General features: G+C 53.0%; 1 protein-coding gene across 7 annotated transcripts; it reads right to left on the reverse strand.

Moving 5' to 3' along the window:
• Positions 1–1857: 1857 nt before the first annotated feature.
• On the reverse strand, positions 1858–25261 carry BRAT1 (BRCA1 associated ATM activator 1). 7 transcript variants are annotated; one of them, XM_057487437.1, is made up of 14 exons: positions 24994–25261; positions 11914–12056; positions 10050–10204; positions 8118–8265; positions 7285–7657; positions 6886–7002; positions 5745–5836; positions 4913–5031; positions 4649–4835; positions 4352–4425; positions 3573–3675; positions 3377–3475; positions 3061–3236; positions 1858–2761 (listed from the first exon to the last, which is right to left on the reverse strand). In XM_057487437.1, the coding sequence occupies exons 2-14, from the start codon at positions 12038–12040 to the stop codon at positions 2063–2065; spliced, it is 2469 nt and encodes an 822-aa protein (XP_057343420.1). In that variant the 5' UTR covers positions 12041–12056; positions 24994–25261; the 3' UTR covers positions 1858–2062. The 7 variants fall into 7 exon arrangements, with proteins under 7 accessions (XP_057343420.1, XP_057343421.1, XP_057343419.1 ...); XM_057487438.1 differs by lacking the exon at positions 24994–25261 and adding an exon at positions 12860–12970; XM_057487436.1 differs by lacking the exon at positions 24994–25261 and adding an exon at positions 12323–12853 and having other exon boundaries at positions 8118–8262.
• Between the last annotated feature and the right edge of the window lie 1276 nt (positions 25262–26537).

Below are 26537 nucleotides of genomic sequence, written 5' to 3' on the forward strand. Positions count from 1 at the left end.
TGGCCATGTCCTGAGAAGACTGCTGTCCCCAGCATCCCACCGAGGGCCCATCCTAAGTAGGCCAGTGGCTCCTGGAGCACCAAGGCCCAGCTGCCCATCTTCTGGGAGGCTGGCTCCATGGGGCAAGGATGCCAGGCTCTCCTCTGCAGATCAGTTGCAAAAACAGCCCAATTGTCTGCCTCTCCCTGAAGCATCCAAGCCATTTGCAGAAACTCGTCAAGAGGTAATCTTCCCACCCTTGAATCTAAGCCTGTCCCATGACTTGCTCTGGCCAGCAAGGTGACAGAGGTGATACCATGCCAGTTCTGAGCTGAGGCCTCAGGGATGTGCATGCTTCTGCCTGCTTTTAGTCTCCTTAAATAGTATGTGAATAAGCCTGGGCTGGTCTGCTGGAAGGTGACAGAACACAGGGGACCTGGGTCAGCCTTGCTGAGACCGCCTGTTTATATAATGGAGTACACTGATTTTCAGTTGTTAAACCAGCCTTGCATACCTTTTGATTTTGCTGTATAATTCTTTTTATACATTACTGGATTCAATGCACTAGTATTTTGTTGACATTTTTGCACCTATGTTCATGAAAGATACTGTTCCCTAAGTTCCTTACCTTGAATGTCAGTCTAGATTTGGTACTGGGGGTAATGCTGGCATCAGAGAATGAGACAGGTGTTCACTCTGCTATTCTCTGGAAGAGATCACGAAAAATTAGTATCTCTTCCTTCAAATTCACCAGTAAACCCATCTGGGCCTGGTGCTTTTAGGTTATCAATTATTGATTCAAGTTCCTTGGTAATAGACATGGGTCCACTCCCACTGTCTCTCTCTCCTAGTGGGTTTTGGCAGACTGTTTTTCAAGGAATTGGCCCATCTCATCTCGGTTACCCATCTGTGGGAGTAGTTGTTTGTGATATTCCTTGATTATCTGTTTTGTGTCCATGCAAGGATATCTATCTTTCATTTCTAGTGTAATTTGTGTCCTCTTATCTTAGATGGCCTGGTAGCAGCTTATGGATTTTACTGATATCTCTATAGAACCAGCCTTTGGTTTAGATGATTTTCTCTATTGATGTCCTGTTTTCAATTTCACTGATTTCTGCTCTAATCTTTACTATTCTTTTCTTTTACTTACTTTGGATTTATGTTGCTCTTTTTTTTTCTAGTTTTGTATGGTGGAGGCTTAGATTGACTCTAGATGTTTCTTCTCTAATACATGCATTTAATGCTATAAACTTTCCTCTCCGCATTGCTTCTGCTCCATCCCACAAATTTGGAGAGGTTGTATCTTCATTTTCATTTACCTAAAAATATTTTTAAATTTCTCTTGCGATTTCTTCAACAATGCCAAGTGCTTTAGAATGTGAGGACACTTACCTCTGGCAGGGAAATGATAGAATCCCTTTTAAAGACAAACAATGAGGTTCTAAGAGGAAGTGACACACCCAGGCTCACATGGCCTAGACGAGGCAGAGCTGGGACTGGTGTAGCTGTCTGGTCTCCTGGGACCAGCCTGGAGCTCAGCCCTCCTGGCATTACCACTGGTATTACCTGCCTGCTTAGTGGAGATGGTGGGCTTTGAACTGCCACAAGCTTGGGGTGATCCTGGGAGTTCAGAGGCTAGAAGCCTGGCCTCGGTAACCTGGAGTCACTACTGGAGGGGCCGGAGCCAGCCTGAGTTGTCTGCCCTTGGTTGCTTGGCTGTCCCTGGGGCACAGTGGGGTCCAACTAGAGACCCACCCCAACACATACCTGTGAAGCACATGGCTGTCCTGCAGAGGGGCCTCTCAGAATCTTCTACAGACCCCACTGGGCCGAGGGACTGTCCCCAGGCAGTTTTAGAACACAGCACTGACTCAGTGGCACTATCAAATACCATTTATTTTGAGTAGAAAATAAGCCACTTTAATACATCAAAATGCAGGATTAACTTAGCTGGTCTTTCCTGGTCCCAGCGTCCTGGAGGGCCTTGTGCATCCAGGCTGGGCTAGAGCCCTCAAGTCTACAGGGTCCCTAGGAAGGGACATGGTGCAGTGCTGGGGGCCCAGGGAGGACCCCACTGAGCGCCTCAGTAGCAGTCAGCCTCATTCTTCCCCAGGACGCCCACCATGGCCAGCAGGTCCTGCAGGAGTGACTGAGGGCTCTTCTCCACGTGGTCACTGCTCTCGGCCAGTGCGCCCCGAAGTCCCTCCAGGTCCACAGACCTCAGCACAGCCATCACGGCCTGAGGCTCCAGGTTCCCCAAGGGCTGGCCCTGCTCACCTGCCTGCCACCTCTGCAGGGCAGCCTGCACGGAGGCCATGTCAGGGCTGCCCCCTGCCTCCTGCAGGCTGCTACAGGGAGTAGCCCTGGCCCTTAGGAAGAGGAGGAGGTCACAGGACTTCTGGGCCACGGGTCTGTCACAGTCAAACAAGGCTCGAAAGACAAACTCAAAGAGCCGCACTCGGCAGAGTGGCTGCAGAGCCTCAGGCAGCAGTCCAGGAGGCACTGCCTCAGGAGTGGCCACAGCATAGGGACAGCAGGAGCTAGGCGGGCCCAGCGTCTGGGCCAGGAACACCAATGCCAACTCAAGGGCCTGGGCCCGGACCTCCCAGTCCAGGTCCCGGCTCGCTACCTGGAGCACCCTGGCCACAAACCGCTCAGTGTCCTTAGCCACGTCCACATGGCTGTCCCTCAGCCACTCAGTGAACACCTGCATGACGGCCCTCCGGGGAAAGCCCTCCGAGTCTGTGGTGAGGATGTGCAGAAGCTCTGTGAGCAGGCTGTCCTGAAGGACAAATCAGAGGGTGAGCAGGGCTGGAGAGGGCGGGGCTTGGGCCCAGAGCAGGGGGTGCTGCAGGGAGAGGCCCTGTGAGACAGCCACACACGTCTGGGGCTGACTCTGCTTGGGCTTTCAGGCCATGTGCTCTTTGGCGCTCCATGTGCTCATCTGCCAAATGGAGGTGATCACACCCAACAGCCCTGACCCCGGACTGCCCATGCCTGGGGGACTGACCCGCTTGTCCCTGGGCATCAGGACAGCTGCTGGGTGTGGGCTATGTGGCCATGGGAGCCGCCCCCTCCTACCTGCTGGCCTCCTGGGTGCTCAGGGCTGGGGGGAGCAGCATACAGCCCCCAGCTAGAGAGCTGCCCCGCGGTAGTCACGGCACTTGCGCGGACATAACTCTCAGGGTCTCGCAGGAGCTGCACGGCGAGCTCAGGCACCTCTGAAGTGTGCAGGGCGAGTCTGAAGCCAGCCTGCCCTGGGGGTCCAAGTGGCCACAACTGGCGGTGACCAAGGGCTGAGCCCACAGCACCCCCTCACTCCCACGGCGGCAGCCAGCAGGAGACCATGGAGCCAAGGCTGGGCAGGCCCTCCCACAGGTGTCCCGGCCACACTCACCGCCCCAGTGCTGGACCATCTGGGTCAGGAACTCGAGGCTGGAGTCCCGCACCTCCCAACAGGGGCTGCACAGGCGCTTCTGCAGCACGGGGAACAGGTCTGCAGCAGGGGGTGCACAGCAGCAGTCACAGCGTCACCCCATCCCAGGCCCACCCACTCGGACTCCCTCAGTTTGCCCAGGAGGTGCAGGGATTACCTCCAAGGAACAGCTGGGTGCAGGGGTCCAGGTCGCAGCAGCCGGGAGTTGTGGGTGAGCTCAGGAACCACTTGAGAGAAGCCTGGAAGGCCTTCTTCAGAACCTGGCATGGGCAAAGCAGGGCTGCAAGGCCAGGGCGAGGGGCGGCTGGCCCACCTGCCCCCCTGTACTCCTGCCCCTGCTCTGGGGTGAACAATGGGCACAGGTGCAGGGAAAGGAGCCGCTGGGCTTCATTTGTAAGCAGCAAAAGAATCTGGAAGTGGCAGAACTGGTGCCCCGGAATATGAGGGAGAGAAAGGAGGCACCTCTGGCCAGGACCCCCACTACCAGGGAAGTGGGGTTCCTTCACAGGACCCAAGAAATACCCAGGGCGCCTTCTCCTTAGAGCCCCAGGAAACTGCCAGATCACCCAGATGTCCCCACTACCTGCTCAGTAGCCACGTGGCTTTTATTCTACTCAGGCCTGACTCAGCCAGGGGCTACAGGAATGGACTCATTTGCAGAGAACATCAGTAAGAGCTCAGACTCCAGCACAGGGCTTCCTGCGCCAGTTCACTTCTCTTGCCCAGGATCCCCTCTAAGACGATGGGAGCCTCTCCCCACTTCCCACAGCCCGGCGCTGCCATCCTCACCAAGGCCAGGCCCTACACCAAACCCCATGTAGCCCCTCAAAACTCACTTTAAGAAGCAACTCTGGCCCACTGAAGGCCTTGTTCCAAGAGACCTGCAGGTGGCCTCTGCCTCCTACACCCCCCACCCCCTGCACCCCATGCCTGTACCGTGGGGCTGGAGTCGGGGCTCGTGAGGTATTCCAGGAGGATGGCAAACACCAGCGTCACCAGCTCTTGGGGGCCTGAGACACATGGGATGAAACACCCTGACCTCGCACCCCGGCCGCCCCCAGCACAGCAGTGTGTCAATCCAAGGAAAGTAGAGGGCAGTCCCACCAGTCCGCAGTCCCTCCCCTGCCCCAGAGAAGACATGCAGAGGGCGGGGCCCCGCAACACCTGAGCCCCAAGGAAGTGTGGCTTGTGGGGCTCGCCCAACACCCAAGCTGAGAGAAGGCACTCACTCACCTGGCTCCTGAGACAGTGTCCCCAGGAAATCCAGGGCCGCCTGCTGGACTCGGACACAGCCTGCCAGGATGGCACAGAGATGGCCCCCCACGTCAGAGGCAGGGGATGCCGAGCCATTGCAGAACCGCAGTATTGTTACCACGGCCCAAAGCATGGGTGCCTGAGGCCAGGGCGCAGGGCGCTGGAGCTGGGGGAGGAGGGAGGATGGTCAGTACAGGCCAACGACCAGGGGCTGCTGTGCACGTGCTCCAGGGCCACACCTACCAGCGGCTGCAGCAACTCCAGGTGGGCCAGTGTCCGGCACAGGAGCCCCGCACAGGCCGACCTGGAGGAGAGGAGCGTGTCCACTGCCACCGAGTCACCCTCGGTCCCGTCCAGCAAGCCTGGGAGTCGAGCCAGAGACAGCCCCTTAGCGGGCACCTCCCATGTGGTCTCACCACCCGTCACGGGCCCCAGCTGCGGCTCATGTCAGAGACCAGACTGGAGGTTCTGGGTGGGCAACTCGTCCAGGCTGACATGTGACTGGACAGATGGAGTCTGAGCCTGTGTGCAGGGCTCCTCAACAATCAAGGGCCAGCTGTCTCTGCAGTCTGCTGCTGGGTCCCCTCCCACCAGCCAGGAGGTTCTCCTTACACTCGACACAGGGGTGCTAAGGGGTCCCGTCCCCTTCTCTGATCCCTGACCCATCGTGTAGCTGAAGCAAGACAAATCGCAAAGGGGTGGCCTGCTCTCCTGCCACAGGTTCCAGGACGGGTCCAAGAGGGCGAGAGCCAAGCCTCAAGCTGTTCTGGCCTGGCACCACCACGTGGCCCAGGCCCACTAACTACCACTGACTGCCTAGGCCTGGGCCAGGGCTGAAGTCCAGCTGCCCCAGGGCACCACAGGGGGTGACAGTGCCCACTGGCTCCAGGGTCAGGACCTGAATATGTGAGGGGCAGTCCCATCTGAGATGACAGCCTACACTCTGGCCACACTCACTCCCAGTTCGAGTGATGAGTAGGTAGCCCACTGCCCTTTGGCTGGCCTTGACCCTCAGGATTAGCTCAGGGACCCCATGGAAGCTGCTAGAAAGAACCTCCCTTCTCATGCAGCATACCTGGGGACCTGGGGGCCTGAACAGCAGCTTTCAGGACACAGGCCAGGGGCTGGAGGAGGATGCCCAAGGCCTGGGCCCTCAGGGCCTGTGGACTGAGGACAGAGACACAGTGAGAGCTGCTCCCCAACCAGAAGCAAACTGGCTGCCCAGTCAACATGCCCAGCAAATCCAGGCAAAGGGCCGGTGCTGGGGTCTGGACACCACCTTGGGCAACAGCTTCCCTACAGGCACCATGATACACACTCAGGCAATGTGTGTGGCACCCCATGGAAGCTGCTAGAAAGCACCTCCCTGAGCCCCAGAAGCACCCCCAAAAGGCCCAGTCACAACAGCTACAACAGACAGTGCCTGCTCAGGGCCATGAGGCAGGAGTCCCAGCTCCCAGGAGGATGCCCCAGCCCTCATCTGCTCAGCTATCTTGACTGAGGCGCCACGTACTGGAAGATGACCTCACTCGTGCCTGGGCCCAGGGCGGGGTGCGAGGCCAAGCCAGCAGAGGTCTCCTTCCAGACAGGCTGCCCAATCCTTTGCCTGCCCCTCCGGACTATTCTCTCTCTCTCTCTCTCTGAATACCTGGAAACCTGCAGCCCAGAGCTGGCTGGCATCATACTCCCTCTGGGGAGTGGGTCCCAAGGCGACTTTCACCCGCAACCTGGGCTGGCACGACCAGCTCTCATCTGTCCAGAACCCTGAAATGCCTTCTTCAGTCCTCCCATCTCTGTGGCTGCCACGCATCCTTCCAGGTGGCGCCGCACATCCGTCTCCCTCCAGGATGCTGTCCAGCCACTCCTGCCTATCAGTTTCCCCTCTGCCATCCCACAGCCCCCAGTACCCCCCTGGTGTACCCCATGGTGGCCCAGGATCCACAGCTAAGGCCGCTAGGGAGGCGGGCAGAGGGCAACTCCAAGAGTCTTTTAGCTCTGGGGAGCCTATAAAGCTTTTGTCCAGAGAAGTTATTCTCACTAAAGAGAGGGCAGAAGTGCAGCCTGTACTAATGCCTTGGCCATAACCCACAGACTGCCCAGCCACGCCCCGCACGGCTGCCTGTTCTCTGGTTTCCAGAGCTCCCTGAAATTCCCTGACTGCCAGGACCAAGCCTGAGATCTCTCCACCTGCCCCCACAGTGGGTCCCAGTCCTCACCAGTCCTGCAGAGTCAGGATCCCCATGGCCAGGGGCCCTGCTTGGGCGGGGTTCAGACGGCTCAGAGTTTGTGCCAAAGTCTCCCACAGCCCACAGTCAGAACTCAGCACAGGGGACCTGCAGAGAAGGACCCCGGGAAGAGAGTCACTCCTCTGATCTGTCCACACGGTGCCCAACAGGCCTGCCACTGCCCCAGCGCCTGGAGGGGTGCCTGCTGCCAGCTGAGGCGGGGGTCTTTCCCAGGTGTACGGCCTTTCTGATCCCTGTGGTTCCTTAGTTAGAGCCCTGGGTGAGCCAGGGATACACGGCCCCACATGTAACAGCTGCCCTACAACTTCTGAGGGAAACGAGCACCCCCCAACTCCTGCCTGCCCCCAGGTGCGCCCCAGGGGACCTGACCGGGCCACGCTGAGGAGAAGATCCACGAGCGAGTGTGCAGCTGGGATGGGGTCTTTCTCGAGCAGAGAGGCCACGTGGGGACTCAGCCGCACCCAGAGGGCTTGCGTCCAAGGGCTGTGGCAGTGCCCGAATGTGGTGGTCAGGGCGTTCAGAGCCTGTGTGACCTGTGGGGTGGCTGTGGCGCACAGGGACTCTTCGATGTGACCCACAATCTTCTGGGCACTCGCTGGCCAGTCACAAGCCTGTGGGCTAGGGTGTTTCTCGCTTGGGCCTTGCATGGACAAGCCCAGGATGTGCACCAGGAGCTGTCCAGCTGCTGAGGCCACAAACAGGCTGGAATCTCCCTGCAGGGAGAAGATGGTGTCAACGGCACCTAGGGGAGGGGATGGGCAGGGAGAGAGGAGAACAGGGTTCAGCTGCAGAGAACCGTGGTAGATGGCACAGATGTTAAAACCACTGAGTGGCTTCCATCACCAGGCCTCAGGACCTCGGGGAAAGTGCCTGAAAATGGCAAAGTGCAGGAGGCACCACTGGGGCCCCAGCCTCCCCTCTGCTCAGAGGCAAAGGAGCCGGAATGAGAGGTGAGCCGCTCAGACCCTTGGAAGCTTATTCTTTCTAGTTCATTTCAAAGACAGTCCAGCTGCTGGTTCTGACCTACAAGCCAAAGGATATGGTAATCCCTGGGCACCCCGCATGTTCCTCACAACAGCTCTGTGATATCACAGCCACTGTAACAGATGGGAAGCCGAGGCCAGCAAGGTGTAGTGACTTCCACGGGTGCACAAATCAGGCACTGCAGGGCCACAGGCCAATGGGGGTGGGTGGGAACTCACCACAGTTGGCCAGGAAGGGCAGGGCGCTTGGGTGCTGAGCCAGGGACCGCAGGCCCTGCATCCAGCCGCTGCGCACAGTCGGGGCAGTCCAGGCTGTTCCCCCACGGGGTCCTGCCTCCCCAAAGAGTTGCGGTAGCAACTCCCCCTGCTGGGAAGCACAGAAGTGGTGACTAGGGCATGTTCCCAGGGCATGGGCAGACCAGAGGGCTCCTCTCCTGTTCACGGCTGCTTGAGGCTCTTCTTTGGGGAACTTTCTCATGAGCTGCTGATACAAAGGGTCTGGGGGCAGCTATGCTTCTGAGGTGATATGGGGGGCCCTGGGACCTCGGAGGCGCTCCAGTCACTCAAGGGTAAGAGTCTAACTCTACATCAGCCAGAAGCCCGAGGGGTGTCTGCTGCCTGCAGCTCCCAGGGGAGGCCTCTGTGGGATCTGTCACCTGAGGGAGATCCCCCCCGAGTTACAGCTCCCCCCAGGGACAACCTGTAGCCACTGGGAGGTACACAGGCTCAGTACCCTGCCTCGAGTAGTCTGAGTGTCCCCTGACGACAGTCCCCAGCAGACAGGGCTGGCACTGAGCAGAGGGCCCATGAGAGGCCCTTGGGGCTGCAAGGCCACCCAAACTCTGTAAAGAGGCAGGCAGAAAAGGAACAGGAGGCTGACCCTGCGCCAGGGGCCCAGAGAGAGGAGAGCAGCCTTTCCCTTGCAACTCCAAGCCCATACCTGGCCCATGTCCCCTCATCCCTGCAAAGAGGGGACAGGCTACCGGAATAAAGGGCAGCCAGTGGCCTTTCAAGCTGCCAAAGCTGTGGCCAGCCTTGGAAATGCAGACACGGGGGTGGGGACTGGGAAATACCCAAGAGATCAACAAAGCCGGAAGAACCATTTGCTTGGCATTTAGAATTTACTTTTAAAGAAGCAGGCCGTGTGGCAGACCACTGAAACCGGCCTAGTGTACATTCTGCCAGACCTGTGGGATTCTTAGATTGCGCCCTCCCTGCTTCCTTCTGTAGGAAATGGAGATAAAGACTCCTGACCTGTTGGTAAGACAACATGAAAGTGATTCTGCGAACTCTGAAGTGCTCTATAAACTGCAAAGCACCACACATATAGGATTACTACACACGAGGGCAGCAGCATGAAGCTTTGGCCTAGAACACACTTCAGTGTAGCGAGCTGCCACGGAGCGTGGTGGGGAGTCTGTCCCACAGCAAGCTGGTGCTGGGCTGGGTCCCTGGGGAGTCTGCCTTGCTGAACTGAGGAGCATGCATGAATGGCACTCTAAATTGCCTGGAAGGACACACCCCCTCACTACTGTCCTCGCTCTAAGAGACTCCACCACAGCATGGCTTTCCCAGGGCTTTTGGCACAGGAGGCAGAGAAAGTGGGTGTGCCTTCGTGCCCCTGGAGAGGCTCCGTGAGGTGCCATCACTATGACTGGCAGGGCCGAGCAGGCATGTGTCAGCCATCGCTTAACAAATGCTGTCCCAGGGTGCACAGAGCAGGGAGACATCTGGAGTGTCTCCAGGATGCCATGTTCTGCAGGAATTCTGTTCACTCATGCCCAGGACTCGGTACTACACTGGTTTGGGCTCCCGCAGGCGACAACACCATGAGACAGGCATGATTCATGACTCTTGTCACAGGAGAAACTGAGGCTCAGGGACTCATGAACCTGGGAAAGCCCATCCAGCAGTAAGTGTCCGCAGAGTCTTATTCCCAGGAGTTTACACCTTGGCCCAGCATCATTCCTTGTGAATTTTTCAAAGGGGGGTACACTCAGGAATAAAACCTTGTGGTACAAGTCAAGACATGGGGCAAGCCAGATGTTGGAGACTGAGGGGTCACGACAGCTGCTACAGCTTTGTGCACCTGTAGGAGAGAAAGCCTCCCACTCCTCAGCGGGTCACTCAGGTGGGAGGAGGCAGGCTCACCTGAAGATACTGGAAGCAGTTCTCCTGGGAGGCAAATACCCCTGCGAGGCGGAGCAAGAAGGAGAGGACTCTGGAACTCAGGTTCTGGGGTTTCAGCACGTGGAACAGCAGCTCTACCAGGCAGGGATTCTCTTGTAATAACAGGAGGCTGGACCCTGAAGACAGGCCAGCCAGGGAGCGGGTCAGCAGGGGCACGGCAACCACATCTCCCTAAAGGATCATTCTGGAGACTCCCAGACCCCCTTTCTCACAAGCTGCCAGACTCAGCAGTCTAGCTGGGAGAAAATGTTGGCGACAATCACAATAAAGGATTCATCATTTTAATCCAATGCAGGGGAACAGACTAGAAAGCCAACACTTTGACTATCCAGGTAAGGGACATGGACAGGAAATATAGATAACCAGAAGCCTGGAAAGATGTTCTGTCTCGCTGATTATGAAAAAGCAATGCAAACTAGAGCAGAAGCCCATTTTTATCTCTCAGGTGGATCATTTTTTCTTAAACTGAGACTACTCGATGCGAAGCAGTACAGCAGAAAAGGCATGCCTTTCCAGACACGGCACCTGAAATTCCTGTGCTCAACTATGCTGTTGTCAAAGCACTGGTGGGGAAAGGGGCAACTTGGGGCAAAGGCTAGGAGGGATGTCCGCTGAGAGGACCTTGTTGAAGGAACTAACAAATAATATGGTTCAGGAAGAAGGAAAGAGAACAAAGGAGAAAGAAGCAGCAAGGAAAATAGCACAGGGGCAAATCTGGGAAAGTGCTGAGTTCAAAAATTAAAAATAAGCAACTTTGAAGGATTTTAAAACAAAACAGAATCAGGACACCAGACAACAGTAACACAGAAGATAGTGCCCAATGGAGTTCAGGTGCCTGGAGAGCCTTGTATTTCTGGAACGGAGGATAGACATGCTGATTTACTTTCAACCATTTAAAATCCAGTGTGTGTAAGGGCCACCACTCAAGAATATAAACAAAATGCATGGGTTCAAAACCTGAAAAAGAAAGGTTAAAAAAAAAACAAGAGTTTTATTAATCCAATGGAGGGCTGAAAAGGAGAAAAGGAGCAAAGACAAGACACGGGAAATTTAATACCAAAGAATACGGTGAAAATAGGCTCAAATGCAACAGATTAAACTGTTAGAAAAAAGAGCTGCTCAGATAAATGAAGAGCAGAAAGCTGGCAATACACTATTCTAAGAAGTGACGAGTGAGTACAGAGGCTGGGAGGAAAGCGCTGAGGAGATGCAGGAGGCAAAACCAAATGGCTGCAGTGAGAGCCCCAACAGACAGCGCCAACTTTAAAGAAAAGAGCACTATCAGAAAGTTGGTGTTCAAAGAGACAAATCCCAGAAGATGTAACAGTCTGAGCCTGCATGTACCTGACCTTGCTTCAAAAAAAAAAAGGAGGAAAAAAAGAATTTCAAAGTTGTTGAAGCCACATGTAAGATTCTCACTTGCCTCTCAGTAACAATTAAGCAAATGAATTAGCAAGAATACACTGGGCTTGAACAAATAAACTCAAGCTAAGGCACAAGTATGGAGACTAGGTTCTTTTTTTTTTATCATGCAAAACACAGGGGAAAAAGAGTTCAGGCTGGGGGATGAGAGGATAAGAAAATTAGTCTATCTAGGCCTCTGCGGTCATCTAGAGTGAGCCATGCTGCAGTGAGCTAAGACCCTCAAGCTCTCCTGATCACTCCATTCCCTCCAGCTTCAGCCTGCCGTGTCCCCCATTAGCCAGAGGAATCATCAGGAGGTAAAGGAAGGACACCAGATGGACACCCCTTCCCCAGGACAGGGGAGCCCTGTGTTCCCTCAAGCCTCTGGGCAACAGTCAACAGCAACACCCCTACCCTTTACCTGCTTCAGTTATTGATTTAAACCAGTCCAATAGTTTCTCCAAACAGGTGTCATCTGTCACGGGCTGCCTGGGGTCTGTCAGAACGGCACAGAGAGCCGGGAGTTGCTGGGAGCACTCTGGGTCCATGGCTAGGCAGGGGATCCTGCAAAGCAAATGTCAGACTCTAGCCACCCTGGTCACAGGCAGCCCGCATGCCTCCTTAGGCCCCAGAACTTTCAGCTCAGGCCAGGCGGCTGGAAGACCGCAGTCCCCAGAGGGAAGCTGGGAGCAGCAGGGTGGTTCAAAAGCCTCAACCTGGGTGGGGCTGGGGGTGGTCAAGAGCAAGCAGGGCCCCGGGTCTTGGCCGCCCTGGATGCAAAGGAGTCCACGAGGTAAACCACAAGGTCTTAGAGCCCAAGGCCTGCCAACCTTGGATTCTGGTCGGGGGACGGCATGGGACCCACGCTGCCGGTGGGCCAGAGTCAGGCGTGTGCGGGCTTTCGGGGACAGCCACACGTACGGAAGAGGAGCATCTCAGGGAGGGTTGGAAATTCCTGTCTGTCCCTCTCCGGATCAGCACATCTGCACCCCACAGCCCTGAAGCCAACGGTGTGCGGACGGGGAAGCCCTGTCCTCGGCCTGTCCCTCCCGGAGGGGCGGTCTGGGAGGGGTGAAGGGGGCCCGTCGGTGTGCGGTCGGGGAGGCTCTCGAGGGAGCTGGGGTGCCTCTGAGCGCCGGGGTCAGGGGCGTGCGTCTGTCAGTCCGCGCAAGGCCAGGTCCTGCGCTAGGAGCCTTCCCTGCGACCCCCGCTACGGACGCCGGACCGTCAGGAGGATGCTGAGGGGAGCGAGACTCTGGCCGCGATCGGGCCGGGACCAGCCCAGGCCGCAGGCACTGACCCCAGGCTGCTCTCCGGCTCACCCCTCGACCCCCTCCCGCGACTCCCAAACGGATCCCCAACCGGACCCCGACTTCTCTTAGCCGCCGCTGCCACCTAGCGCCTCCCCGCGCGCGCCTCCTTCGCTCCGCGCCCGTCCGCCGCCGAGGCCTCGCCCCCGCTGCAGGTCCCGCCCCAGACCGCGCCACCAGCCGAGTCAGGAGGGGGAGAGCACTAGGACGTCGGGCGTGGAAACCGTGAAAGCTCTCCCGAAGGCCACCCTGGGAGCCCAGAGAACCCAGAGTTGTGGAACAGGCTCAAGCTAAAAGGCATTGGAGACAGACTGGTGCCAAATCGGTCAGTCCGACCCATCACTCCCACCCCCCGACGCTCAGTGGTACATGCCCAAACGTAGGGCGGGCCCTGTCAGGAAAGCGGGGCTTCCGAGGGAAGGGGAGGGGTTGTGACGGGAAGGGGCATGGCCTTGCCGGCCGCGGGACCACGTGCCTGGGCAGGAAGAAGGGTGGGAGAGATACGTGCCTGAAAGGGGCGAACCGGTCATTGAGGCAAAGCCTTTGGTCCTTTGACCTCAAAACAGCCCTCAGGGACCCTCAGCTCTGTGCTGCAGCTTCTCAAGGCTAATGGATTAAAAACAAGTCTTCTCCCACATCCCTCTTTGGGTCTCTAGTGGCCATTCTTTCCCCTCACTTAGGGCAGAAAAAAAACAAGTCTTATCTTCCCAAAGCGTTAGTTTTTCAGCATGATTTAGGGGGAAACACAAGGTGTATATTAGGAAATAGAATTCCTGTGGGTATTAAAATAAAAAGGAAAGTAAAAACTTTGACGGCGGAACCACTTAAAACAACATCCCTCCCTGCTAATATGCGTGATTGGACCGCTGTGGAGGGAAAGATCCTAGAGCACTGTGCCAGATGTTTCACTTAATACAAACTCAGGTGGTTCAGCAGTAACTCTTGGAGGGTGGGTAGTGTTACCATCCCCTCCGATAAAGAAACTGAGGCATAGAGAGACAGCTCCTAAGGTCTCATTGATCGCGGGTTGCACCAAAGCAATCTACCTCCAGAGTTTAATGCCATATTACACAGATCCACAATTTCTTACCTGAAACTTGTAGGGACAAGTGGTTTAGAATTCAGAATTGTTCAGATTATGGAGAAGTTGCATGGTACATATACACTGTATGTAAGATTACAATCCTAGCAAGGTCTGATGCAGCATGCCTTAATTAAATGAGTTAATAGTCGTCCCACAGTGAAATACATTAATATACACTCAAGTGGAATAAATAAACACTGTAAACAGCCTCAGCTCAGATTTTTGTCAACAAAGGAGTTGAGGTCAGAATAAATTTTGCTGACAAAGAATTTTGAAAGGTTTTCAGAAGTTTTTAGAATTCAGAAGGGCGGATAAAAGGTTGTGGACATACACTGTCCCTATAGTTAAATGGGAGAATGTAACTGAAACAACGAAAGTAGGAAAGGCAGAGAGCGAGAGGTACATGTAGTTTAGGTAGCAAAAGCCCTTGTTTGCCATGTGGACAATGCCCCAAGGAAGCAAATGCAAGTTGTTAAGCAGGTGAATGGCCTAGCAAGATTTGCCTTTTAAAGACAATTCTGGTGGCCAGATTACAAAATCTGGGCGCCTAAACCACTAACCAGTTCAGTTTGTGGGGAGTCAGCCTTTGAACAACCCTTTGTTGTTCAGACGAGGCACCTGAGAAGAGAGCTATGGACCCATAGTAGATGTCGGTGACAGAACTAGAACACTAACCAGGCATCCCTTCAACTGTACCATACTATTCTGCAGTGTAAGGACTCCATTCTTTCCCCGGTAATAACACCTCCTCACATTGCACTCACTCTGGGAGGGGCAGCTGTACTAATTACAGATATTGACTCATTGATCCTCACAGCAACCCTTTCTTCCACTTTATATTTAAGAAAACAGCAGCACAGTGAAGCTACATGACTCGCTGCATGCCCATACCTACTGAATGAGCACCTGCTCTGTGCCAGACCCTATTCCAAGGGACAGAGATACAGTGTGAGCAAAACAAAGCCCTGCCTAAGAAGGCTTAACGTTCTTGACATGGAATGTTCTTGTAGATAATAAATGTCAGGTGGCAGGATGAAGAGGAAGAGTGGATGCCATTGGAGACTTGTATGAAGCCCAGCTAGGGCTGGGCCCTAGCGCTTGACCGTACCTCACTGACTCCCTGAATTCTCTATGGTTTCTTTACTCACTTCTGTTGGTCAAACTATTTTGAGAGTTCGATCTGTTCCCTGCCAGGTCTGTGGTTCATGCGACCTCAGTGAGATCTTCCCCAGGATGCCGGCTCACCCAGACCTGGGCGACCACATCCACCTCAGGGCCTTTGCAGTGTGGATCGTGTGCATGGTGGGTACACAGAGCAGGTTCTGTCCGGTAGTGAGGGGCCCTTGAGTACTCCAATGTGGCTGCCCGCTCTGTGCTCTCCCAGCGAACCACCAGGTGTATCAACCCTTGTCAGTCAATATGCCACAGTGAATTTCTACTTCTAACTTAACCAGGTATTTCTGACAGATCTAAAAGGGCGGCATTTCTCACCACACGACCCCCTCCTACCAACCTCCTTGCCAGTTACTACAAGGGGTGGGCGATCCAGTCGGTGATCAACTGGATGGCTCCTTGGGTTTTCAACCCAAGAAACTCAGAGGCTGACAAAGTCAGGGTGTGAAGGCTGCGAGGCACAGTTCAGGGCTGGCAGCCAGGCTGACTGATGGGAAAACAGAAGAACAGGTTAAAGGAAAACAGAGGAAGGTGGGAGAAAGACCCCGAAGACCCTGGGACCATTTGGTCTCTAAGTTTCCTCCCAGGAGTCACGTGACGGGTAACGTGGCCGTGCGGCGGGTTTGTGGGGTTTCAGTTCACCTGCCTACCTTTGGACTGGGCTAAGCAGCTTTACTGGAGAAAGCCTGGGTCAAAAAGGGCTTGAAATTTGTCACTGGAGCCCTTCTTTTTGTTAAAGGTGGGCACAGCGTTGACAAAGTGCCGGTTGTCCTGCATGCCGGTTGTCCTGCATGCCCCTTGGCCCAGCCTGGCTACTCCTCCTGTTTGAGCCCCTTTAAGTCTGACCTCTCGCTTTCACAGCACAGGCCGGGGAACCATTTCAGTGATTGCACTGGGTCAGCCGTGAGAGCTTTTATCCTGGTTGCGTCTAAGGCGGGAATGGTCTGGGAAGCAAAGGTTGTTTATTCCTTCAATATGCTTAGTATATGTGTTGAGTGCTTAGTGATGCAAAGTACCTTCTGCACACACTGACATACTGAATGTTCCTAACTCATCTGTAGGATGGGGATGATTTATTAGCCCCATGCCACAGATGGGGAACTGAGCTCCATGAGATTCAGGAACATTTCCAAGGTCACAAGCTGGTGAATGACAGCTGGGACTCAACCTAATTTTGTCTCTGGACAAAACTCATTTTCTGCATGCTCAGTCCTTGCCCCTTCAGGGCTAACAGTCTAACAGGGGAGAGTCACGTAAACCACTCCTTTTTGGTCATGCTCTTCCTTCCCATTTAAGTAAGAAGACACCTGCAGGTGAGACAGGGACCGTGGATGTAGTCAGAGTAGGGTGAGGGCCTCTGGAGGAGGTAGGGCAGGATATTTGCAGTCAGAGCAATGTAACTACATGCAAGGAAACAAAACCCCCCCTGCTAAAACTCTATGTTAAACATTGAGCTCTAGAATAATTCTTCAGTAAAATCAGTTAATGTTCCCCAGATAAAGAAGAGTAGCACATGTTTTATTATGCTAACCATTTATAATCATGTGTAAGGTTCTCTTTAGCATACTAAAAGGCCCAGGCCTGTGTGCTGTCTTTCTCCTTCAGATCTGATGAAGTGATTTTGCAAACTGGGCAACTAATTTAGCAAGTAAGCCCAGGCATAAACAACACAGTAAAAGGCAGGAAGGATTCCACCTTAAAGATAAGATTGCATGTTAATACCCAAGAAGTTAAGACCTTAAAAATTCTTCACTTACTCTTTAGCAAACAATGCCTCAGCCCACCTTGGGGGCTGAGCAGGTGGCCTTGTTTCATATGCCCCTGACCAAGACGCTGGTATCTCAGGGAGAAATCATCAGAGGAAGTTGCTTGTGTTAAGTTAATTCTAAATATTCAGAGACCACTTAACAAGTCCACACCCCTAAGTTTTTTCATGTTCTCAAAAAATCCTCAACTGCCTATAAAACCCCCTAGACAACGCACCACTACGGACTCTCTTGTCCCCTCTTGTCCCCTCCTGGCATGAGCCAGGAGCTCTGTCCTTCCACTTTATCTCTAAATAAAAGCCTGTACCTTGCTCTCCTACCTTGACTGTTTGTGAAGCTCATTCTTCGGCTCTGTGGCATCACAGGCAGGGACTGGGTCTTGTTCCAGACCATATCTCAAACTCCCATTTCTTGGCTTAGTCCTCAGAACTTAATAAATGGTTTTGATGCTGATGATAATGACACACTGATAAAAGTAGCTGGGTGTCTCCCCACTCATCCTTTGCCACAATTAAATTCTAGATTTCTTAACCTGGAATGAAAAATGAATGAACAGACAATAAACAGCATGGGCTTGTTTCTGGGCTGCTGAAGATCCCTGTAATTCCATGCCTACCTCTAAAAAGTCCAGTTCATTGCTGAAGAAGAGAACATTTCTGATAAAGTCTTGTCTCTGATTGGCTGTGACCACATTTATTATGTAAAGGAATGAGAGGGAACACAGAGACACTGAGCTGTGCCAGGAGTGAGGAGCAGAATGGTCCAAGAATCAGTAACCAGCTCATCAGTGAGTCCCTTATGTGGACGTGCAGCCTGCAGGTACCCCCTGTCAATGCAGGTATGAAATCACCCTCATCTAAAAGCTGGGAAAGTCTCAGAGCCTGTCTCCACACAGGATGACAGCTGTAGTAGATATTCTGTCTCCAAAGCCAACAGGCCAAGTTTACCTTCATTTTAAAGATCATCAGAGAAGGGGATTGGACCGCCCTTGGACCTTTTTTCACAGCATAATAATTCGGTCAGGAAATGGTTTATTTGCATCCAAACTAAAGCCTCCTAGAGCTATTAAGGCTTATGACCTCTGGTCTTAAGCACAAAAGAGGCAGCATCAGCTTCTCAATGTTGTGTAGTAAATATTATTTGAGGCTAGTAAATTTTACCCTAGGCAAAATCATTCCCATTTCTTTGAACTTTTCTCCTGAGTTTTATCAATGTTGCTCTTCTTTAAGTTCCTCTAAAAGTGAGACTGTGTGGCAGCAGGGCTTAGTAACAGAAAACCAGATCAGAAATGAGGGTATCTGTCACTCTGCCACTTACTGTGACAGGGCAGCCCAGACTGGGCTCAGGGACACAGGACGGGCAAAGCAGGAAGGCTTACTCCAAGCCATCTGCATTATACACGTTACAGACTTGGATGGAAAATGTGCTGAGATACACTTGGCAGTTGAAGTCTTCTGTTTCTTAATGAAATACATTGTTCATGTTTATAAGCAAACTCACTCATCCAGAGTCTCTTCAATCTCCCCCTCCATGGTTATGATGGTTGAGGGGCTTGTTAGATGTGGCTTCTCAGAGTCCAAAGCGTGCTGAGCCTTGTGATGACAATAAGGAGTGTGAGAGCACACATGTGTCTTCTAGGTATGATGGAAATTTTTGGAATGTTAGCGCATGCACCCCCCCCCACACACACAAACTGTGAAGGTTGATTATCTGTGAGAACTGAGATCTTCTTCTTTATAACTTCCAAATAGCTCAAAAAAATATTACTATAGTGTAAATTAATTTTAAAATCCTAAAAAACCCTAAATATTACAAATAATCACATTAAAAAGGTTAGTTCAAAACAATCTGTAGGTCTAGATATAGGGCTATTGTGCTCTAGTAGGAATAGGATTACACAGCTTTCAAATTTCACCATTGCTTCTCCAAAGAAGAAATTCAGATGGCCAACAGACACATGAAAAGATGCTCCATATCACTAATCATCAGGGAAATGCAAATTAAAACCACAATGAGATATCACAGCACACCAGTAAGGATGGTCAATATCAAAAAGACTAAGAACAACAAATGTTGGTGAGGATGCGGAGAAAGGGGAACCCTCCTACACTGCTGGTGGGAATGTAAGCTAGTTCAACCATTGTGGAAAGCAGTATGGAGGTTCCTCAAAAAACTAAAAATAGAAATACCATTTGACCCCGGAATCCCACTTCTTGGAATATACCGAAAGAATACAACTTCTCAGATTCAAAAAGACATATGCACCCCTATGTTCACCACAGCATTTTTTACAATAGCCAAGATATGGAAGCAACCGAAGTGTCCATCTGTAGATGAATGGACAAAGAAGATGTGGTACATATATATACAATGGAATACTATTCAGCCATAAGAAAGAAACAAATCCTACCATTTGCAACAACATGGATGGAGCTAGAGGACATTATGCTCAGTGAAATAAGCCAGGTGGAGAAAGACAAATGCCAAATGATTTCCCTCATTTGTGGAGTATAACAATGAAGCAGAACTGAAGGAACAAAATGGCAGCAGACTTGGAGACTCCAGGGGTGAACTAGTGGTTACCAAAGGGGAGGGGTGTGGGAGGGCGGGTGGGGAGGGAGAGAGGCAGAAGGGGATTGAGGGGTATTATGTTTAGTACACATGGTGTGGGGGATCACGGGGAGAACAGTGTAGCACAGAGAAGGGACATAGTGGATCTCTGGCAACTTGCTGCACTGATGGACAGTGACTGCATTGGGGTATGGGTGGGGACTTGATAATATGGGTAAATGTAGTAACAACATTGTTTTTTCATGTGAAACCTTCATAAGAGTGTATATCAATCATACCTTAATAAAAAATAAATAATAAAAAATTTCACCATTGCTGTTCACTCCTTATTTACTGAATGCTCAACATTCAACAAACATTTGTTAATCACTTACTAAGTGCTGGCACTATGCCAGAGCAGGGATTGGCAAAATACAGCCTGTGAACCACATCCAGCCTACTACCTGTTTTCATAAATAAAATTCCACTGGAACACAGCCACATGCATTTGTTTATGAATCGTGTGTGGCTCTTTTAATGTTAAAAGAGCCCTGCTGAGTATTTGCAACAGAGACTATATGGCCCACAAAGCCTAAAATATTTAGTGTTTGGCCTTCTGCAGAAGAAGTTTGCTCGTCCCCACTTTAGACAATGAACATCAGAGCAACAGCAGCCCTTGGCCTGTCCCTACAGAACTAGAGTCCCGCTGGGTGGCACTCAATTAGTGGCAAAAATAAATACATAACTGCAACACGGTAGCAAAGAAAGTTATGTCCGTGCTACAAGAGAGTACTGTGGGCAGTTTACCTAGCTGGGAATACATGGAAGACAAAAACAACAGAGACCCAGCAGGTACAAAGGCCCTATGATGGGAGCAAACATGGGAAATTAACAAAACAAGACTCTGAAGCAAGCACAAGTGGCTAGAGGTAAAGGCCTGGCAATGTGCGAGACACCAGCTAAGACTGGGAGAGGGATGGGAGACAGCCGAGACAGGCCTTGGGACCTCGATAAGGACGGATCTTTATACGAACAGAAAGGCAGGTGGCAGGGATAAAGGGGGTGAAGTCTGTCCAAGGGAAGTGCAGACGCAAGGTCATCAACCATCTCAAACAGTCCCGTCAGCCAAGAAAGAGGCAGTCCACGTTATCCCAGGTACCATGGCTTCAGAGTCAATAGAGATAGAAGGATGAGAATAAAACTTTTATGGTTCATAAACCACGCCTTTCCTTTCTCCATGCTTCCATGTGTTCTAAGACTACAGTGGAGGCCCAATTTTAGAAACAAACAAAGTGGCCATTTCCTTACATGGTCTCTGTTCGATCATACATCCTGGCCAATTCAATCAACAAACTGATATGATACGGAATAACATCTTCCCTCAGGTATAAGTAGTAAGATAATGATAATGAGATTTCTTAAAGTAATGCTGCCACCTCCCAGACAGAGGGAAGGCCCACTTACCAAGTTGGGTTGAAGCCAGATCACCTAAGATGCACGGTAAGAATCTGCACAGAAGGACTTCAGCTTATTAACAGTCATAAAGGAAAAGGGAATTTCTGCACCTGCGAGGAGGTGGAGTATTCTCTGTTGGAGCACAGAGCCCTCTTCTGGTCCTAAAGAACGGCTTATTGCATGGCTGAGTTACTAAGTCTCAGAAAGCGCTGGGTTCAGCTGACTTTACTTCCCTGGAGAACCAGGTTGGGTGCATCTGGCATCTGGGTCCCTCGGGCAACTGGCATCTGGTCAGGAGATGGGCTGTCCTGAGGCTCATGTGTGGCACCCAACCACCTCCAGCAGCAAGAGCACTATGGCCCCCCAGATGCAAGACCCCTCCCCTAGCCCTGCCATGCAGTACTTGTTGCTTGACAAAGTTTTTAGATGATTCATCCCCCTCCACCCCAGTCTGGTGCCTTAAGGAGTGTGTCTGCTTACATGACCACAGGAAGTGCTCCTGGCAGATTAGAACAGAGCAAGAATGCAAAGCAGGGCAGCAGCCCCCTCAGCCCAGGGCAGCACATAGGGAGCACATAGCAAAGCACACCTGGAGGCTGTGAGCCTCTGGCGCTCACCAGATGTGGCTGTGGTGCTGGGACTATTTTCCGCTCTAGAAAATCCTGTTAAATGAGCATGTGAACTTTCAAAGGAGGAGCTTTATTCAACAGACTTAAGCAGGAGCTCTCTCCATACATTCACAGGTCTGACAATAGAGGCAGGTCCATGTGCTCTCTGGCGTCACATAGCCCAGGCTCAAATCCTCATTCCAACACTTCCTAGCTGTGTGAATGTGGAATAGTACTTTAATCTCTCTGAGCCTCAGTTTCCTCCGCTACGGAGGACAATTACAGCCCCCATCTCCTATGGCTATTGTGAGGATTAGTGAGATTACATGTGAAAAAATGCCCAGAAGAGTGCTCTGTATGTGATAAGCACCCAAGGAGCTCTAGACCACCATCTGAAGCTCTGTTGAATGTGTGAAGGCTCCTGCCACTCAGCGTAGCTAGCACACCAGTTCCTCCTTTCGTAGACTCACCTTCTTGGCCACTCCATCCTCCCAGTTGTTCTGGCCAAAGTCCTTGAGGTCGCCTGTGACTCCTCCCTTTCTCTTACCCAAAAGACTCTTGACTTCAAAATACATCCAGAACTAGACTGTCACTGCCCTGCTCCAAGCCACCATTGCCAGGTTATTGAAACTTCCTGTCTGGTCTCTCTGCTTCTGCCCTTGAACCCATACTATTCTATTCTTCATGCAGCAGCCCCAAATAATCCTATTAAAATATAAGTCAGATCACATCAAAACCATCTGCTCAAAGCCAGCACAATGGCTGCCTGTCTCACATGGACGAAAAGCTGAATTTCTTACTAGTCCAGAAGACCCGACGTGACCCCCCAGCTCACCTCTCTGACCTCATCTCCTGCTACTCTGCTCACATACCCTTCTTTAGCTGCACAGGTCTCTTCTCAAACATGAGGAACGCTCATGCCTCAGGGCCTCTGCACTGACTGCTCGCCCTGCCTGGAGCATTCTCCCATACATGCATGACTGACTGTGCCACTCACTTCAGGTCTATGCACAAAGTCTCCTCTGCAGTGACGGCTTCCCAGGAGCCCTGTCAAACCTTCACCTTTTCCCTGATAGCTCATATCATCCTGCCTTGCTTCATTTTTCTCCTCCCTCCTTTCCCACCAGATCCTCAGCTCCTGGCTGACTGTACCCGAGGGCGGTGGACACAAGCCCCTCCACAATTCTGACCTCCTCAGCAAGGTGCTCTGGCCCCTGTTCTTTTCCAAACTGCTGCTCGTCTCACCTCCCAAACTGCCATTTGGAACTATTTCCTCTCTTCATCTCTGCAGTCCCCTTCTCATTGCCTGCCCCCCTGCCCCTACCCAGGGGTCCAGGGGCTCTGCTGCCTATGTGACTCGGTTCTATCCACTTCCTCTCTGCAGAATCCTGCTCTTTTGTCGTTCCTTCAAATTTTATCCCTAAAGTTTGTGCTCTGCCTCCCTGCAGTCTCCTTAATCCTTCGTTCCTTCATGCCGACTGCTCCCTTCCATCATGCCCCTTTGCTCTGGACACTTGAGTAGACTAATCTCCGCACTTGCATTAGCTTACCTGTTCCAACCACTCCCTACCTGCTAATTCCTGAATCTGCATTTCTCACCCATGATGCTCCCTCTGCCTGGAATGTCCTCCTCTGTCTATTCTCCCTTCTGACTCCGCCTCATCCTTCTAGGCACAGCACAGAGGTCACCCCAGTCTAAGGCTTCCCCTAGCACCTCCAAGATAGATTAAATCTAATAGGACTTTGTTTCCCTTTACTAAATTATGAGTTTTTTGCTTATGTCATGATAACAGTTAGTACTTATGTGCCAGGCACCTCTCAGAGAACTTTAGATAGACTAACTCGTTTAATCCTCAAAATCACCCTGTTATTATCTACAAATTAACCTGCCCACGTTTACAGCTAGTCAATGCAGGTCCACGTTTATAGCTAGTCAGTGTAGGAACTGACACTTGCACTCACACAGCGTGGCTCTAAATCCCATGCCTCGCCACCTCTCCACCCAGCACACTTCACCCACACACCAGGGAGCTTGTGACTTCAAGAGCCACACTCTTTCTGTTCTCCTGCTCACATCAGTGGAGCACAGCAGATGATTACTAAATGTGCTCTGAATTTAAGTGAAATTTGTTTTGCATGCATTCCCATGTCTTCCTCACATGTGTGGTCTGTCTCCTCAAGCCATGCATGAGATCCTTGAGGAGAAAGGACCAGATAGTGTTTTCTTCATAGGCCCAATGCATATTGAGCTGGGGGATACGCAGAGAGCTCTAGGGGTGCAGTTGAGGGCAAAGTAATTTCAGGCTAATTAATGTCTTAAGTGTGTACTATTTACACACATGCTTTCAGAGGTCCTAGCATCGACAGGTAAGGGAGCTGGAATGGATGTGGAGGAGGTGAGGAGACTGAGATTGCCTAAGAACTGGCCAAACTCCAAGAGCTAGAAATATCTGAATGGGATTACAGAGATTACAGCGCAGGGCTCTGAATGAAGCCCCGCAAGCGAAAGGCGGTCTCCTGCCAGCGCATCTGGTCCTGGGTAGCTGTAGCCGTCAGGACTGGGCGGGGCGAGCTGGGTGGGTCAGCTCCACCCCCGGCGAGGGCGGCCTTGGCCGCTGGAGCAGGTGTGGGAGGTGGGCAGCAGGCCGGATGGCAGCCCTGAGAGCGCCCTGGAGGAGAGGCTGGCTGAGCAGCGGCGGGGCAGGAGGCATTAAGGCGGGTGCGGCAGGACCTCTGGAGGCTTTCGGGGAGTTTGCTCGCTCTCACCAGACAGGACAGAACACAGCACCCTGAGGTGACATGATTTCCAAGTGTCAGGAAAAACTGGTTGTCTTCACATGAGTTAGAGATAGTGTTTCCGTACAATTTGTAAGGATCCCGTTGCATTTCTAAAACTCTATACCTTAATTTTAAAAGTCCTCACTCAACTTCAGATCGAATTTAATCATGTCATGTGCAGGATGGAAGGGTTTTCAGGCTCAGATGGCCTCTGCAGAAGGCCTTTCCCATAGCGTGAAGCGCAGTGAACTTCTCGCGCAAAGACCCACCCTGTTCTCACCAACTGCGCTGTCTTCCACAGTCTCTTCGCCCCACTCCCCCAGCCTTGATCTCCTCTTGCGTAAAATGCGAATGAAAGTGCCCACCCACCTACCCAGTCCCACAGAATTGTGGCAATGACCTGCGCCAAGGCCAAGAGCTCGCAGCCGAGGCTTTCTGCTGATCGGAACGGTCTGCCAGAAACAGAGACCCCTGTTCCACGCCTTCCGCCGTTCAGGAAACGAATGAGACACTGCAGATGGGCGTGCTGGAGTGTAGGGAGCGCCACCTCCCCCTGGGAACCCCCGGCCCCAGCGGCTTTACGCCAATGCTCGCAGACAGCTAAGCCCCGGCCGTGCCTTGCCAGGGGGCGAGGTAAGCTGTAACCCCCGGAGCTATGGATCCGCAACCCGCGTTATCTGGTCGGGCGCCGCCTTTCCCAGCCCGACCCCCTCGCGGTGGCCGCCGAGCGCCCCTGGAGCCCAGCCCAGCGCCCGGCTCGGGAGCCGCCCCGCTTACCTGAGGCTCCAGCAGCCAGCGGGGCGCAGCGCCTTCGGCCGCGGGGCGCTCGCCGCGGAGCGCCGAGTACACGGGGATGCGGTCCCGGGTGCTGTACAGGGTGGCGAAGCGCTCGGCGCCCTCGGAGCGCTGGCAGATCTTCACGTGGGCTCCGGCCGCCAGCCCCGCGGGCGGCCGCTCGGCGTAGAAGAACCGGTCACCCTCGCCGCAGCCGGCTTCCTGCTCGCGCACCAGGCGGCCTTCCGGCAGCCCGGCCAGGGCGAAGAGGCCGCCCAGCGCCAGCCAGCGCGCGGGGCCCATGGCGGCGGGGCCTGGCGGGGAGCGCGAGGCGGCCGAGCTGGGGGCAGGCGAGTCGGAAGCCAGGCTGGCGCGCAGGCGAGCGCTCAGTGGAGCCCGGCGGCGCGGCGGGGGCGGGTCCGCGTGCCGCCCGCGCGCCTCCCGCCCGCGCGCCCTGCAGGTGGCTGCGGAGGCCCGGCGCCAGCCGGCGGCTGCGGGCCGCGTCCCTGACATCCACCGGCGCCCGGGCCCGCGGACCCCTCGCCGCCGCGCCGCCTCCTCTCTACGGTCCCCGGAGACGGGCCTGCAGTGTCAGCCTGATCGGAGGGGTGGGGCCCAGCAGCCGTCCGAGCCAGCGAGCGCCGGGGCCTCGGGGACGCAGAGGGCCGGCGTGACATGCTCACTGAACCGTGGCTCTTTGGAACTAACAGGCAGGGACCACCCCGCTTTGAAATCCCATGAATACTAGCTTTCTCTCCTCAACCAAAGGCTCAAACAGCCCGCACCCGTATAAAATTGTGATGTTTTAGCAGATCGGAAGCCCCGAGACTCAAGCATAATCCTGTTAGAGGAATGTCCTAACCTAGGCAGACAGTACAGACGTGTTGCGGTTTGCTTGGCGCAAGACAGAGAAACAAAACCACTACCAAGAAAGGAACAACAGCCAACATCTTTGGTTGATAGGCTGGTTGACTCCTTCATTAATTTGTCCCGCTGAGGGCCTTTGCGCCAGCCTAGGTCAGGCAGCTGGGTACAGTGCTTAACCAAAGCAGGGTCCCTGCGGCAGGAAGAGGCAGCCTAGTAGGAACGCTTGTCATTTATCAAAGAAGTGTGTTATTAAAGGAATAATTAAAAACTGAAAATGGATCTGAGAACCTGACCCCTCTGGGGATTCAGGGGATGGTCTGGGGTTTTCCTGAAGAAGTGGTGTGAGAGCTGAGACCTATACGAAGAGAACACAGCATGTGTTCAGGGGTCTCCCAGCAGAAACATGCCCTGCAGTGTTGGAGGAACACCAGGAAGGCTGGGGTGGGTGGCGAGCAGACAGCTGGGAGGAGATTATGAGAAATGGGATAAAGAAGGAGGCAGAGGTCGTACCATGTAGGGTAGGATAGGCCAGAGGCCTTCAAACATTTTTTGACAGGACTCACAATGAGAAAACAAGCTGCATGAGATAATACACATACAGTTGGCATTGCAATCCATGTTTCTGTTCTGTCTTATTCCATTGAAAAAAATACTGGTGGTAACCCACAATTGTTTCTATG

The sequence above is a fragment of the Manis pentadactyla genome, chromosome 10 (genome assembly GCF_030020395.1).
Source record: "Manis pentadactyla isolate mManPen7 chromosome 10, mManPen7.hap1, whole genome shotgun sequence".
In the NCBI taxonomy this organism is placed as follows: Eukaryota; Metazoa; Chordata; class Mammalia; order Pholidota; family Manidae; genus Manis; species Manis pentadactyla.